The following is a 16,295-nucleotide window of genomic DNA, read 5'->3' as shown; positions in this document are numbered from 1 at the left end:
TCTAATACAGCAGATTAGTGATTTCCACAGGACAGTCCTCGTACTATTGTTGATAAAAGCAAGGTAGTTGAGCAGAGGATGCCTAGTTAAAATGATTTCAGAAGATAGAGTTTAGAGTTCTAGATACTGAGTGTATAATCTCGAAGGTCTAAACATGAGAGGCTCATCAGATGAGCCGGATAATTAATCAGGGACCACATTTCCTTAGCATCATTCTACGCACGTGTAGCTGTGCCATATTTCTCAATGAGCCTAGGTTCAGTTTTATTGAAAAGATTCAATGGAGCTGCCTCTTCGTCTCTCTGTACTACGCAGAGCACTGACCAAATAATGTCATTTTCTGTATGGTTGAAATTTTTATAATGTTCTGTAAGGGGGATGCCAGGCACTGCACATCTAATCCTAGATCTATGTGGTAGTACTCTGGTCTTCACTGCCTGAGTGGTCTGCCCAATATATGATAACTCCCAAGGGCATTGTATACAGTATACCACATTTTTAGTGTTGCTGTTGGAGATTTTAATCTGTCAATATATTTTACCATTTACTATAACAGCTTTAGTATCATTGGTGAATTGGCCTGCAATGCAATTACTGCATTTGTAGTGACCACTGATAGGAGGCAGCCAAGGGCTTTGTGTAGGTCGTTTTTCTTGTTTTCGGTGGGATGTGCAGGTTTAGCTAAATGATGTCATAAATTAATGCATTTTTGAAAGCGAACATTCGTTTAGGTAATTACTAAGCATTCAAAATTTTCCAGTTCCTTTTGATTATATTTGTTTATTTGTTTTGAGGTTATATGTAATTACACATGTAAGAGAATCGGTATCCTGGTGTATTTTGGGAGTGAGTAAGGTATCTCTAGGGGTGAACCATGCCATTTTGGAAGCAACCGTAACCAGTCTTTTGGGAAAACCTCTGTCTCTTAGCGTAGTGGCATTTCTGAAGTATTCATCTTTTTAGTAAAGTTCCTGCGGATCGTAAGAAATTGCACATATGGCAGATTTTCCTTAAAGTTATGAGGGTGTCCACTGGTGAAGTGTAGCAACTTGTTGTGGTCAGTCGGCTTAGTGTGTATAGGTCAACCTGGATTTGCCCAGTGCTGTTATATATCCAGAAGTCTAGAAAGTTGATTTTCTCGTTATCCCTGGTGGTAGTGAACTTGAGATCTGGTGCTCTACCATTGAGCCAATCATGAAATGCTGCAAGGGAGTATTTATTTGCTTCCCATAGCATCAAAACATCATCAGTATAGCGGAACCAATATGTAATACATTTTGTAAATGGGTTTCCGTCTGTATAGATCAATTCTTTATTGAAATATGACATAAGGTTGGCTACTTCTGGGGTGCAGTACAGCCCATCGCTACGCCTTTTATCTCCAAGTACAGGTTGTTTTTGAAGGCAAAGAAATTCTGTTTAAGGCATATGGATGCCAAGGATGTCAGGAATTATGTAGGTACTTCATGTGGTGTGGGTCTAGTGTCAAGGATGTCTCTCAGTACTTCTAATGCCTCGTCTTGTGGGATGTTAGTTTATAATGCTTCGATGTCAAAAGTACCAAGAAGCTGTGTTATCCATCGAAAGGAAGCCCTTCTAGTCTATTAATAACATCCATTGTGTCTCTTATGTATCCATTGTGTCTCTTATGTATGCCTGAGTGTTTTGCAGAAACGGTTTGAGAAATGCATCAATAGACCACCTTGAGCTCATCACTGTGGTATTTAGTATCCCTCCTTTACATACAAAAAAATAACTGAGCTCCTCACTCTCAGTGATGGGGGGTCGTAGCCTAGGCATCACGGTACAAGGAGGTACCCAATTATGAAGCCAGCCCCATTTGGTGGATGAGGGAATTTGTCTTTTTCGAAGGGATACCCCCTTTTGAGCTAGGTTTTCCTCTGCAACAGTTGTATTTCTTAGATCCAATGGTTTCTTGTTTGTGGTAGAGGATCACAAATAAACCTCCATCAGGAAATATCTGCAAAAGTGGCAGGAAACTCTGCAGGACTATCGCTTCTCCATGCCCAGGAATCTCCAACCTTTGCCCGAGGGATGTGCAGTATTACCCATGTTGGGACAATGCAGGCTGTGGGTTTGTATGGGAGGGATGTACAACTTAGAAATGATTGGGCTGACAAAAAAGAAATGAGTGTGCCGAGGGAAAGGAAAGAAAATGAAGGAGAATTAGGAAAGCTAAAGAAATATGGAGAGAACTAAGGAGGTGCCCACATATCAATATTTGCTAAAGAGTTTTTAAGGGGAAAGTAAGGGAGCATCTGAGGTGCTATCGCACTGTCAATAGACAGTCTAGGTTCAGTTAGAAGTTCAAAGGGTAGCGTTAAGTGGGAAAAGAGAAATGAGCATTGCTCACTACAGACTTAACATAAGATCCCCAAAATCCACCACAGCTATCTAAAACCTAATGTAAACTCAGTGGACCCCCCCACCCTCCTGCCTGGGAGTTTGTGCCGGGTAGAAACCACCCGCCCGACCAAGGAGTCTGTCCCTCGGAGTCTGTGGATGAGAAGAGACACCCCACCTCAGTCTGTAGGGGGCGACGCTGGAAGAGAGATCACATCAGTATTTGTAAGGGGAAAAACTCCACCATAGAATCTTAGATGGGGAAGGGACCTGGTCTCTCAATCTTTGCGGCGGTAGATTCTCTCCTCTTTCTCCCCCGCACAACCTTTAGTTTGGTGGGAATAGGCCCCTCAATTGGAGATTTATGAGGCTGGACCGTCATTATGAAAGTTACTACGTAATCACCTGATCTGTCAAATACATTTTTAATTGTGCTGTTATATTGAATCTTCTACCCTTCAGCGTGTGTTGTCATTCATCTATCTGTATGCCCACAGCTGGAAGCCACACTGGACCTTGCCGAGCGGCGCCAGATACGCACTGCCATCCGAGAGCTGCGCCGCAAGGAGCTGGAGGGCTATGAGGAGGCGCTGGCATCCAAGCGATTCAGATCAGAGAAGAGCAGCGAGCGTCAAGAGAACAAGGAAAATTGCCCACGGTGAGTGAAACTGAGCCTATAGACAAAGACCCTACATGCACAAAGTCTATTTCGTTGTCTTTTTAACACGCTGAACACACACTCTCACTGCAGCTTGCCCCTAGATTGGAACAAGATTTGCCTGCAGAAATTTACATGGATTTTCATATACTCGTACACCAGACCGACTTGTTTGCTGTAAGCGATCTACATTCCCAAATTGCTTTGCCTTATCCATTTGTAAAAAGCCACGAGCTCATTTAGATAAAAGTGTTTCTTGCTAAAGCTCTACATAAGACATATATTGTTTGCTTGTCTCACTCATTCACAGGGTGACCTTATAAGACGCTGCAGACTGGGTGTGAGGCACCAAAACCTTCAGTTACCTAATAATTAAGAACAACATATGTTGGCATGAATAGGCCCTGCCCCCAAACACCATATATCAGTTCCACAACTTTTCCTTTGATTGTTTTTCACCCCACAGCAACTGGATAGATCTGGATCCTGTACCTCCATTTGCTTTGCTGTATAGCTACCAAAGGAATCATTACTTACCACTGCGTTCTGACTATCCACTATGAATTTGTGGACGTGAAGCTAGATATCTCTGTGACCTGCTTCTACAGCTGTGATTCGCACCTTTTACAAGATTGTGCTGTGCCGTGCATTCCTGAATCCTTCATACACTGCACACCCCATCTTATGCATATGTTTGTCATTGCCTGTTCCACGCTGTTTCTACCTACAGTGTGGACCGGAAACTGCTTATTTTGCAGTAAGCAATTCCTAACACAGGGCTTTTGCCCCTTTGGTGGTTCTTCTTTTTTCGGGCCTGGGAGTTTATTGAGCAGTGTTCCAGTCCGTAAGCCATTTTGAAGTGACACTGCAGCAATCATTTGCAACAGCTTACATGCTTAACCTCTGCATCTTTTGCTTGAAGGACAGTCATCTACTACACAGCTACCCATGGACTGCGTGCAGAATAGTACAGGGTGTTGGTCATTGCGTGCAGGACAGAGTACCTTTTCTGATGGTAACAATGTGACGTTTGCCACTATCCTGGACCCACCAGCAATGATATTTATTTATTTATTATTAAGTTTATAATGCGCATCAGCTACCCAGAAGGGTTTCCCGGTGCTAAGAAAGGCAACAAGCAGAAGGCACTAGAAAAAATGCAGTTATTGATTAAAAAGCCAGGTCTTGACGGCTTTACGAAAACGAACATAACAGTCCTCAGAGCGAATGTCGAAAGGTAGAGAGTTCCATAACTTGGGCCCCAGATAGGAGAAAGACCTTCCGCCCATTCTGGACAGTCTGAACTTGGGCACAGTGAAGAGAATTTGAGAAGAACAACGAAGGGGGCGAGAGGGCGAGTGGACATTGACAAGGGATTGAAGATAACTGGGAGCGTGTCTCCACCTGATTTTATGCATGTAGCGGAGTGCCTTGAATTTTATTCGGCTCTCCACCTTCAACCAGTGCAGGTCTCGAAGGTGACCCGTTATATGGTCAGTTGTACGACTGCCACTGAGCAGGCGAGCCGCAGCATTCTGCACTAGCTGGAGGCGTCTAGTGACTGCCTTGGTCACCCCCAGGTAGAGTATATTGCCATAGTCCAACCGGGAGGTAACCAAGGCGTTCACCACAGACCTCCTGGTGTCGGTTGGCAGCATCCAAAGTATCTTCTTCAGCCAGCGCAAGATGGTAAAGCAGGTTGAAGAGACTTTATTGACCTGACTTTGCATTGTCAGACCATTGTCTATAATCACCCCCAGATTACGCACATGCTCAGATGGAAGGGGTTACAATGTTTCCCTTGTATTTTTCACAGTACTCCTGAAGTGTGTGGCAGAAAGACGCCGTGAATATTGCTGCACATAATGAGGTATGGGTCATAAAACTCCTACGGAGCCCACAACGAGTTAGAACTGTTTGACAGGCAGGACAGCAGTATTGAAACGCTTTTAAATGTTTTGCAGCCCTGTCTTGTTTGCCACGACATGGAGTGTTTTGTTTTGAGTAAAATCAACAAATAACGCGAAGAATCAGAAAGGAATCTGCTAACAACGAATACAAAGGTAGGCCACACACCGGCTTATCGAACAAGGCTAAAGAGGCTTTAGGTTTACATAATTCACATTTAACAGCCCCTCGCACTTTATACTTCCAGAAAGCTGGGGATCACGAAGGAAAGAATACTTTCCGAGCACAATAAGAGAGCCCTTTACAGTTCAACGCTTAAAACCTGGTAGGTAGTCTCAAGTTAGAGATTTTGCATTGATCCTTTGTGCAATTTTCAATGGAGACAGAATATGGAGACTCATATACAAAACTTTATTGTTTTGTTGTTTACACCATACAGATAATAAAGAAAATAAGGCCCTGATGAGATTTCAGGAACTGGTTTCCTGCAATCGAAACGCGTCGGCATATTTGGAGGCACAGGCATATTTGGAGGCACATTTGGAGGAATAATTGGCTCACAAGAGTTATTTGTTAGCTTAAACATCATGAAATAAGCATCATTAATTTGACTTTATTCCTCACGCCTTTCTTCCTTCTTGCCTTTATTTCCTCCTTTTCATTTGGTCTCTCATTCAGTGTGATTAAGTACACATCAATTTAATGTTTTGTTGTGATGATTTATGTGGTTTTTTTCGAGTTTTGTGTAGATACACTGTGCATTTTTTGTTTATACATTGGTTTGTATAGTATTGTAACTATATGTACAGTCTGTCCTATTTTTGCTCATGAATGTATATATAACAAACATTTTTTGAAAGAAAAACGAAGTTGAAAGGTATAAAATTAAAGTACCGGGTCAGAATTCAATAAAGAGTATTCTTGACCCTCATTAATTGTTCTTGTGGTTTAAGATAAGAGTGGTCTAGACACTTTGTGTATTTTGTATCAGATGGAAGTGGGAGCGGGCCTAATTCAGGAGGCCAGTGCCTGGAGGTCCAAAGATCTTGTTTTTGCTCAAGGACCAGGACTTCAGTCTTCCCTCCATTCAGCTTGAGAAAGTTACAATTCATCCACTTGGCAATTTCCCCAAGTCCAAACTGAAGGAGGGAGGTGGGGGCCTGGTCCGGTTGAGAGAGGGAGAAGACAACCTGCGAGTCATCTGCATAGGTAAACAAAGTTAATCCGACGCTGTCGGCAATATGAGCCAGGGGAGTGACATAAAGATTGAAAAGAAGGGGGCTTAGAATTGAACTCTTTGGGACACCATGTGGTGAGGGATAGGTTTTGGAGGAAGCTGAATGGGAGAAAATTTTAAACGTTCGGTCAGTCAAAATCGAAGCCAACCAATCAAGGGCTAGACCTCCAATGCCCATGGCGGTTGGGGCTTTAAGAAGAATTTTGTGCGAGACAGTGTCGAACGCCACACTGAGGTCAAGTAGTATCAGTGCGGCGGTCTCACCTCTGTCAAGCAAGCACCGAAGGTTCTCCATGACGCCAAGAAGTGTGGTTTCTGTGGAGAAACCTGGGCGAAAACCTGACTGGGAAGGATGAAGTAGGTCGTTGGTAAGAACAAACTGAGAGAGATGGTGATGAATGTGTCTTTCCAACACTTTGGAGAAGGCTGGTAACAAGGAGATGGGGCGGAATTTGGAAAGAACCATAGGGTCAGCAGTGGGCTACTTCAACAGAGGCGTGATCATTGCGTGCTTCCATCAGGGAGGGACGATAGCAGTTTTTAAAGAAAGATTAAGAATAGTGCAGATTGTAGAGAGCTGTGAGGAGCCCAAAGGCCGAAATAGGCAGGGGATCAGCGGGGGAACCAGATTTTACCTTGCACAGAATCTCATGAAGGACGGCAGGGTACAGATCAGGCCATGCAAGCAACGGACCTGGGGTGGAGACAGGAGAATGAATGGTACCCTCAGGGTTATCAGAGAATGCTGGGGGAGTGTTACTATCACTGTGAACGGAAATGTCTTGATAGATTTTGTCAATTTTTGTAACAAAGAACTGAGCAATTTCCGCGCACTTACTTAAGGTCAGCCCAGTCCCTTCTCTGCCCAAGACAGAAGTAGCTACTGCAGGCCAACACAGTAAAGCACACCACAAAGTGGTAGTCCCTCCCCAAGCTTCTCCAGCTCTTCTTCTTGGCAGGTTCCTTGATCCAAAAGAGCTCTACATTTCTGGGGTCAGGGCCCCAATTTTTTACCAAAGTTTCCTATGAAGTTGGTACAAACAAAGTTCCATTGGCATACATAAACCAATTCTGCCTGACGCAGGCCAGGTTCCCTCCAGGAGAGGGAGACAGCTTGGTGGAAGGCAGCCACCATTAATTCAGGTGCACCCCCTACTCTAAATGCAGCCAGGTCTATTCATCCTGGCTGGGAGTCACCCAGGAAAGGCAGGACACACGTCAACCCCCCCTTGTGTCTGTCTAGTGTGAATGCACATCCCCTGCTCCTGTCACTCTAAATCCAGACCGGGATTACACAAAAGGCAGAGGCACACAGGATGGTTAAGCAAGAAAATGCAAAGAATCAAAGGGGGGAGATAGAGTACTGATCCGTTCAGTCTCCTTTGGATACTCAAGATATCATGGGGGAAGGATCACTTGTCCTGCATAACCAGGGTATGCAGGTCGGTACGTTGTGTCTCACAAATTAAAAGACCCTCATGCACGTGTATTTTGGGTATTTGTAGCGGTATATGTTGTCTCCCCGCTTTTGTACAGGTGTGTGCATAATCCTTGGGTCAGTTTTTATGCAACCTCCACCTGGAGGATTTACCCTTGGTTAAAACAGTAGTGATCGTGAATGGTGAAGTGATAGGGGAATTAAAAAATTAAAATACCCGTACAGCCAGGTATACAATTTTATTAGGTCTGGATTCGGGTAGTTCAAGGCAGCGGTTAGATGTGCCGCTCTGGAATGATTAGGAATTCAAGCGCACTGCAATAGTGAATCTTAAAAAATGGTCGACATGTTTCAGCCTTGTCGCCTATGTAGGTCAGTAGGCTTTCTTCAGGACCAGTGCAAGGTGAAAAGGTGAGGTGAAAATAAATAATGAATAATGAATAAATAATGAATTAACCTGTTTTAGGCAGTCCTCGGTATCATGCGATCTCATGAAGTAAAGTGATGTGAGCTATGTTAATCGAGCCACCACTGGTATTGTATCTGGCTCTGTCAGTGCTCGTGAAGCAAGAAAATGCCCACTTTCTCAAAGTGGCATTTTCAAACATATAATATAAAAATCATCTTTACTAAAAGATGTATTTTTAAATTCTGAATTCAGGAAGCCTAAACTCCATTCCTCCATCTTGTCCCAAGGGAAAGGTATGCTTGTAAGATGTTACAACGCAACTCCCATGTTAGCCTATGGAACAGATAGCCTTGCTATAGTGAAAAACGAAATGCCCAGTATTTCAATACATGCATAAACTTTTTTGGCATGGTCTCAGATGCTAGAGATTAATTTTCTCAGCCCTACCATAAGCGCACTAGGAATTTTACATACATAACACAAAAGGGTAGAGAGGGGGGTAGAAGACACAACAATTATGTACAAATAGTCAACAAGTTAAAAAGGCAATACTTTGGCGCAGGCTCGTACTCTTGAAAGGTGTCAACTCATTCATTCTCATGCCTGATGGTGGCATGCGGAAAAAGCATAATGCGATCTCATGAAGTAAAGTGATGTGAGCTATGTCAATCGAGCCACCACTGGTATTGTATCTGGCTCTGTCAGTGCTTGTGAAGCAAGAAAATGCCCACTTTCTCAAAGTGGCATTTTCAAACATATAATATAAAAATCATCTTTACTAAAAGATGTATTTTTAAATTCTGAATTCAGGAAGCCTAAACTCCATTCCTCCATCTTGTCCCAAGGGAAAGGTATGCTTGTAAGATGTTACAACGCAACTCCCATGTTAGCCTATGGAACAGATAGCCTTGCTATAGTGAAAAACGAAATGCCCAGTATTTCAATACATGCATAAACTTTTTTGGCATGGTCTCAGATGCTAGAGATTAATTTTCTCAGCCCTACCATAAGCGCACTAGGTATGTGGATCTTTAAGACGCCAGTGGACTGCATACTTCTCCATACACTTGCCTGGATTCTTCTTCAGGCCTTGCCACTGAGTAAAGTGCATCTTTTGTGATGGTAATGTGAAGGGCTGCAGAGTTGCTTGAAGAAACATGCTAACTGAGGTACTTCAGCAAAGTCAGACTAGTTCTGAGCCCGTACTTCCTTATAATGACGCTCTAAGACACACCATCTTGGGCACCATTGCCAAGCCCTGCTGGCGGGACCTCCATTCAAATGACAGATTGCCTTGCAGCACCATTTTGCCCCTGGAGACCCACATTTCCTCACCCATCACCCCACTCTTGAGAATCTTGTGGTGCAGGCGTTGACAAGCAAGGTGTACCAAAATGCTTTCCCTTTCATCGTTCCTGATAGGGTGAGTATTTTCTTCCACCACTTTTTTTCTTCAGCATTATAGTCTGTGATTACCAGCTGTTTACTGTGCCTCTATACTGACACCATATGGGACTTGGTGGCCGAAGTTCTTCCCATTGTTCTTGAGGATGCTTGTGCCATCCTTTCTTAAGACATGCAATATGGTTATTATTATTGAGGCTTGTAGAGCGCTCGGCTACCTCCAACGGAGATGTCGCTACGCTGGAAGTGTGAGTCAGGGAGGAGGCTGGTCATTTAGCGCTATCCTTATTATTATTATTATTATTATTGAGGCTTGTCGAGCGTTCGGCTACCTGATGGTTGTGATGCAGCTAAGTTTACGACCGTGTGCTGGACACCACATATTCCCTGGGTAGTGCCATAGGTACCAGTGTGGTCCTTCGCCGGCACACTTGGATGCGGTCCACTGATTTTTCAGATGATTCCCAAGCTAACCTAATGGGAATGCAATTTGGCAGTTCTCGTCTTTTGAAGAGAAGGCAGACCCAGCACTTGCTCGCTTGAAGGTTGGCAGGGCTGCAATGTGTTCCCTGGGCTTTTCTGGCACCCAAGCCAGCCTCACCCTCAGTTTTTTCTTCTCCGGTACTACAGGAGGGGTTTCCATATTGGCAACAACTGCAGTCGGTGTCAACTCACCCTCAGTCGTTTTGGGCTGAGGTACTCCCAGACCATGTGGTCAAGATCCACAGCGCAACCCAGTCTTATGCTCCTCCAGCTGCTGTAGCACGAGCCTCTTTAGCGTGTCCTTATCAACGCACTGCCATCCTGTCGGAAGCCAAGTTCGGCACTCTCTTCTAGGGTGGCACGCCAGATATTCGGACCAGATGGGTGTTCTGGTTCGTTCAGCTGGGCTGCGCTCTACCATTTATTGATACACTGCCACACCGTCCACTGTCTTCAGAATGGCTTACGGAGGACCGCTTGTCCCTTTTACAACAGGAGGTTCATGCTCTTTTGTTCAAAGGACTCATAGAGAGTGTGCAGACACCAGAAATAGGTTGTTGTTGTTATACTCACTATTTTTGGTGTTGTAGAAGGATGCGGCCTTCGTCCTATTTTAGACTTCCACCCTCTCAATGTTCTTCCTCCAGAAGGACAAGTTGAAAATGCTTATCCTATCCATGTCTTGTCTGCCCTTGACCTTGGAGACTGATTGGTAGTGTTGTACCTGCAGGACTACACTGCAGGGCCACAAGCAATAACTGCCGGTCACGACGGGGCAGGAGCATTTTCTGTTTACTGTGCTGCCTTTTGTCCTCACTAGTGTCCCTCGGGAGTAAAATAGAATAAAATTGATGCTGGTGGTTGCTGCCAATCTTTGGAGTTCGAGCTTCCAGAATTCCCCTACTTTGACGACTGGCTGCTGAGGGCAGACCCCAGGCATTTGTCAACCACCTCGAAGCTATGGTGAACCTTCTAATGTCGTTGGTGTTCAGTCAGTCAGTCAAGGTAAGCTTTATTCGATTAATTAAAATCATAAAAGCATTTTCATCACAAATTTAAAAAAGAGAAAAACAATTCATGTGTTAAAAACAATTTCATGTATAAAAACAGTTAATACGTTTAAAAAGAACAGTTAAGAGGGCAGTTTTGTATATTTACAAATGGTAGGACATTTCGACAGTAGAACTAATGGATAACAGTTTTTAACACAAATCAGGCAACATTTAACTTAAGTTTTTTAGACTTAATACGCATAGCAGCAACCAAAAAACTTGCGACCCCAAATATTACTCTGATGCTGCTCAGGAGCTGTAGGTAACGGAGTGCGGGCCGGACTTGTGTAAACCCTGCTTCTCTCAAGATAGGTAATAAAAACTGTTTCCTACATTCCTCATAATGGCCACAAAGCATAACAAAGTGCATCAGTGACTGTTCGGAGAAATTATCACAGCTGCAGGGGATAGATGGATCTAATTTTCCCCAAACTGGATAATTCCCTAAGGAATACTGGATGATATTAAGTCTAAATCTCACAAGGAGGTTACGATGGAAGGGTCGGGTCACAATACTCAAATACGGTTCCAATTTAGGGGTAGTCTGTAGTATGTAATTAGCTCTAACTCCCGATTTTTGGACCTCTACTTCCTCCCGTTCCATCTCCACCCGTCCCAAAAAGTTGTTCTTAATCCACAGTACATCACCCTTCTTGATGGTACTCGGTGCAAAATAAAGTTCAGGCCTCCCCAGTTTACAAAAAGTGTTTTTAATGTAAACCAACCAAGGGATTTTATTGGCTTTGTCCAATGCCATACAGTCTTTTAAAATCGAATGGTTTAGACTAATTTCAGAGTTTAGCCAGGTCTTGGCCCAGCAGGTCAAGCGAGCGAGCTGAAGCTGGTCACTGATGAATCCAAGACCCAGCTCTGTATGCACTGAGAGTACTGGGGTTGATTGGGGAACCACTAACAGGGATCTAAGGAACTTATTTTCCGCCACCTGGAGTTTGCTTTGAGGTAAATAGCCCCATAGGGAAGCACCGTATTTTGCAATTGAAAGGCTTTTTGACTTATACACTGTCAACAGGGCTTCTACTGGGCGCGAACCCAGTCGTTTCTCTGGTGACTGCTAAGCCTTGGTGTTCACTATCAATCTACCAACGTCACTCCTGACTCCTTTTCAAATGCTTCCTTTCATTGAATCCATCCCATGGTGCAAATTTGCACTCATCGTCTGGAGAGTAGAGTCCAGGACATTCTGACTATGATACCATTGTTTCAGCCTTGGTCTGCCTTTCAGTGAGGGTTACTCTGAGGTTGCTGGGATTGATGGTATAGTACACCAGATGGCATATGTGGGCTCCTCTGTAGGATCTGAAATCCTAGTGTGCACAGCACCTGGGGTATCTCTGAAAGAGACCTGCTGTGGTGACGGCTGGACTGCGATAGGGTCAGTGGCAAACCCCTCTCCCTACCCCATCCAGAATTGACAGTGGTGACTGATACGTCAGTTCGGGGTTGGGGTGGCTGTTGGGGGGAGGTGGAGAACAGACACCTCTGGCCCCCAGTGGAGGGTGGGCTCCACATCCACCTTTTGGAGCTACAAACCATCAAGGCGAGTCTGGTTCAGGTGCCCACAGACATCACCACCTCCATGTGGTACTTCAGCAAGCAGTGCGGGGTGGGGTTGTGGACCCTATGCTAGGAGGTTGTGCGCCTTTGGACATGGCGGGAATGGCAGGTGATTTTCCTGGTGGTGCAGAAGCTGGCGAGATCCTTGAACACCAGGGTAGACTAACTCCGCTGTCAAAGCCTTGTGTATCACAAAAGGCAGTAAAACCTAGAAGTGGCACAAGCTGTCTTCAACGTATGAAGAGAACTATGGCTCGATCTGTTTGCCACCACCGTGGATGCTGAACGTTAGCAATTTTGCATATTGGAGTTTCCAAACCGTCTTTATCTCCGCATACAGTGAAGACGTAGACCCCAGAGGTATCTGGTCTGTGGTGGAGGCCCGGCTCTACATGAATGTACTAGAGAGATTAAGAAAAATGTGACTGATACCAGCAATGACTACCATGTCTGTAATAGGAAAATCACAAATGGATGGTCGGTATAAGAACATGTGACAGAATTATGAAAAGTCCATTTCAAAGTAAGCAATTTACAATAAAATGTTATAGATGTGGTATGATAGGTCACATAGCAAATGATAAAAATGACCTTGGGTGGATAGTGACCTGTAACCTTTGTAAGCGTAAAGGTCAAATGAGCAAATGTTGCAGGAGTAAGGATAATAAAGGGATAGTAAATGAAATAATAGAGGTTAATGATAAAGTGATGAAATTGTATTACAAGTTACTGCAAAGCAAGGTGATGGTCCTCATGATAGTGTTCTGGTTCAAGGAGAGAAGGTATAAATTCTTTTTGACTCTGTTGAAGTATTGACTAATATCTCTTTAAAAGTATTTCAAAACAAAATGTGACAATGTAAAGTTGTTTAAACCCAACATTAGACCTACTGGCTATGGTGGTGAGCCTTTTAACTAAGTTTGGTGTTTAGAGAATTAGAGTACTTGGGCAGACTGCTGCAGGGAAAAATTATGCTGCACGGGAGATGCTGTAATAAGCTTGGGGTTTCATCAAAGGGATATGGGAACCATCTTAGATACTATTTCAGATCCCCCTATAAGATTGTGAGAGTCTTACGGAGAAGCTAATCCACATTCAGAGAACACAATATTGGCATTCAAGGGAATGGAATTGCTGTTGGATTTTAGTTCCTCATGATGTAAGTAGCCATGAAATATAGATAGGATTTGTTAGATGTGAGAAGACGCAGTCCAGTAATGAGATTTGGTTGTGGCTGGAGTGCTGTGAGCAATAAAAGCAATTGTTTTTCAGACATATTTTGCCTTTTCGGATCATCTTTATGTAATGTGGATTCTGGGACTTTCTTAGCAAGGCTATCCGCGAGGCCTGCTACACAGGCAGCGACAGGCCTCTTTACCAGGAAACCCATCACGTTGGATCTATGGGTATTATGAATTGTTTAGAGAGGCTACATCCTCCTCATATTTTGTCCCCCCTCATATTCCCCAGTTAACAGGACAAGTTCCACTAGACCACACCACCGTTTTGATGCAGGAGGTTATTTTTCTGCTTGCTGAGGTTCCATAGAGGGTTCCGAAGTCCGAGACAGGTGAAGGTTGATACTGCATTCGAACCAACAGTTTAAACATACAACAACAGCATAGACATAACCCCGATTAATCAAACATGTAACAACACACTAGATGCCTATGGGTCTGTGGGAACATCTTTTAAAGACCTGATAAAAGTGTGACCAACTTGTAAAGAAGGAAGGAAAGGTCATACCTGTGTATACTGTAAGCACAACATGGTATCACCGGGGTGTAAAAAGTACCCATCAGTACCCGTCCTGTACCACCCTTTTCATCATGTGGGTTCTCCCAACACCAGGGAGAGTATGTTGGCAACCACTAGGAGTTGTAAGTGATCAATGCCAATCTTTTGAGAATGGTAGATATGGTATGGAGGTACAAGAAACCAAGTTGTAACAGGGTAACTGGTATGCAGTGCGTGAGTTTGTGAGAACGTGAAGTGAAGTGCATGTATAAAATTGGAGAGTGGAGAGAAAATATTTTATTAAGTGTCTCCCAGACTTTCAAAGTTAAAAACAGTGCAAAAAGATTAAAGCAGGTTTACCAAATAGCTGCTTTTTTTAAATGTTGGTCGACATGTTTCAGCTTGTGTGGAATTTTCCACTGCTTTCGTCAGGACCGTTCGCTACTGCAAATTGTGAAGAAATAATAATAAGGTAAACTAATAACCATATCACCTGATTTAGGTCATGGAAAATCCTCCTCTTGGAAACTGCATAGAACAGGCCAGAAGAGGGGTCACACCCGAACAGGACATAGAAAAGAGCAAAACAAACAAAATAAATTTTTTTGACAATATTAAGTACATCTAACAGTAGCTAGGTGATATCTCGAGCTTACTCATTTTTCATTGCTGGATATTTTACCCTATATTAGCATTAGGACCTGCTTACCTATTAGGTAGGAGGATAGGCATCACCTCACCTGGCTGCAGCTCAGGTAAATGGAGCACAGCTCTATTAAAAGGGAAGAAACAATTGCTCAAAGGACACTCCGATAGATGAACTCCATCAGAAGTGGGTCGAAATACCCACAAGTAGAACTGTTAAAAAGAGTGCATTTTACTTTGTAATTCGAGTTCTATACTTCATTATTGTTTTCGGTATCGGATGCTAAATCGTGAAAGAAAGAGCTCCTCAAGTCTATTTAATCGTGAAAGAATGAGCTCATCAGGTCTAATTTAAGATACACACAAACCACTGTGATTCCTCTGCTCAGTTTACGGGGGTACATAGTACATTCTTGTGGCATAGGATATTACCAAAGTAAGGTGACCACTGCGTAGGTATTTGAAGGGCCACCGTTATCATTAGCAAATACCCGTCTGTCACCGGCATGTTCAAAACCCTATTAGAGGTTTGTCGACCCCAGATTTAAATCTCCATGTAATAACAGCGGACCGCTTTGTTGCAAAACACGGGCTTCCAGATATTCCCACGGGTGTCGTGGTGGCTCGCTGATACGTGCCAAACTCCAATCACAATCATACTTTAGTCTTATATAATGATTCTCTCCCAAGCACCCAGATTGATAATTTTGGCAGCAAAGTAGATCGCGTGTTAAACACAAAACACCCTTTTTGTAACAGCAAATTGCTTGGCACGGCGGTTTCGAAAAAACCACGCGCCCAGGCATCGAGATCATACCCCGTTTTATACAATGGCGGGGAGATCACTTACTGACATGCCAGCGCTATGCTGAGATCTCATCAACTATTCCACTTCGCAAGTTAGTGTTAACCCAGGCATCCACCCAGCATTGGCGCAAGTTTAAACTCATCACTCAGACCAGCCTGTCCGTCGGTATTCCCGGCTACCCTCAGAGCTGTCTGGGAAGGTAGCCGGCGGTGTTTCTGAGCATGTTTTATCTGTCTCGTGTCTTCGGAGGACGCTGTGCGTGTCACGTGTGCCGCGCACAGTTTCCTGGGACATGTAGTTATGTGGTTCATCCTGCCTTAATTCTTTCTGTGCTTAGGGCCACTATTGGCCATTATGTTATGCAATCTTACCACATCATCTCATATCTGTGGCTCCACTAACACCAGTTACTTAACCCGGTAGTGCTGTTGATACTGGATATAGAGCACGTACGAGATGTCGTCAGTGCGCAATCACGGGAAGAGTGACGTTTGTTAAGCCGACATCGAGTGTTTAGTTCCCCAACACGCTAGGCCACATTTCTTTTTAAAGAATAAAATCATCCTATCAATGGAAT

General features: G+C 43.8%; 1 protein-coding gene across 4 annotated transcripts in view; it reads left to right on the top strand.

Moving 5' to 3' along the window:
• Window positions 1-16,295, top strand: part of SMTN (smoothelin) — a 1,119,422-nt gene that overhangs the window by 274,644 nt on the left and 828,483 nt on the right. For all 4 annotated transcript variants that reach the window (XM_078667269.1, XM_078667270.1, XM_078667267.1 and 1 more), the window contains exon 3: window positions 2,862-3,022. In XM_078667269.1, the coding sequence (XP_078523395.1) occupies window positions 2,862-3,022 (161 nt within the window). The remainder of the gene's footprint in view (window positions 1-2,861; window positions 3,023-16,295) is intronic.

The sequence above is a fragment of the Lissotriton helveticus genome, chromosome 11, assembly GCF_964261635.1.
Source record: "Lissotriton helveticus chromosome 11, aLisHel1.1, whole genome shotgun sequence".
NCBI lineage: Eukaryota > Metazoa > Chordata > Amphibia > Caudata > Salamandridae > Lissotriton > Lissotriton helveticus.
Note: the sequence above shows the minus strand (reverse complement) of the source record. Positions and strands in the feature narration are given on the sequence as shown.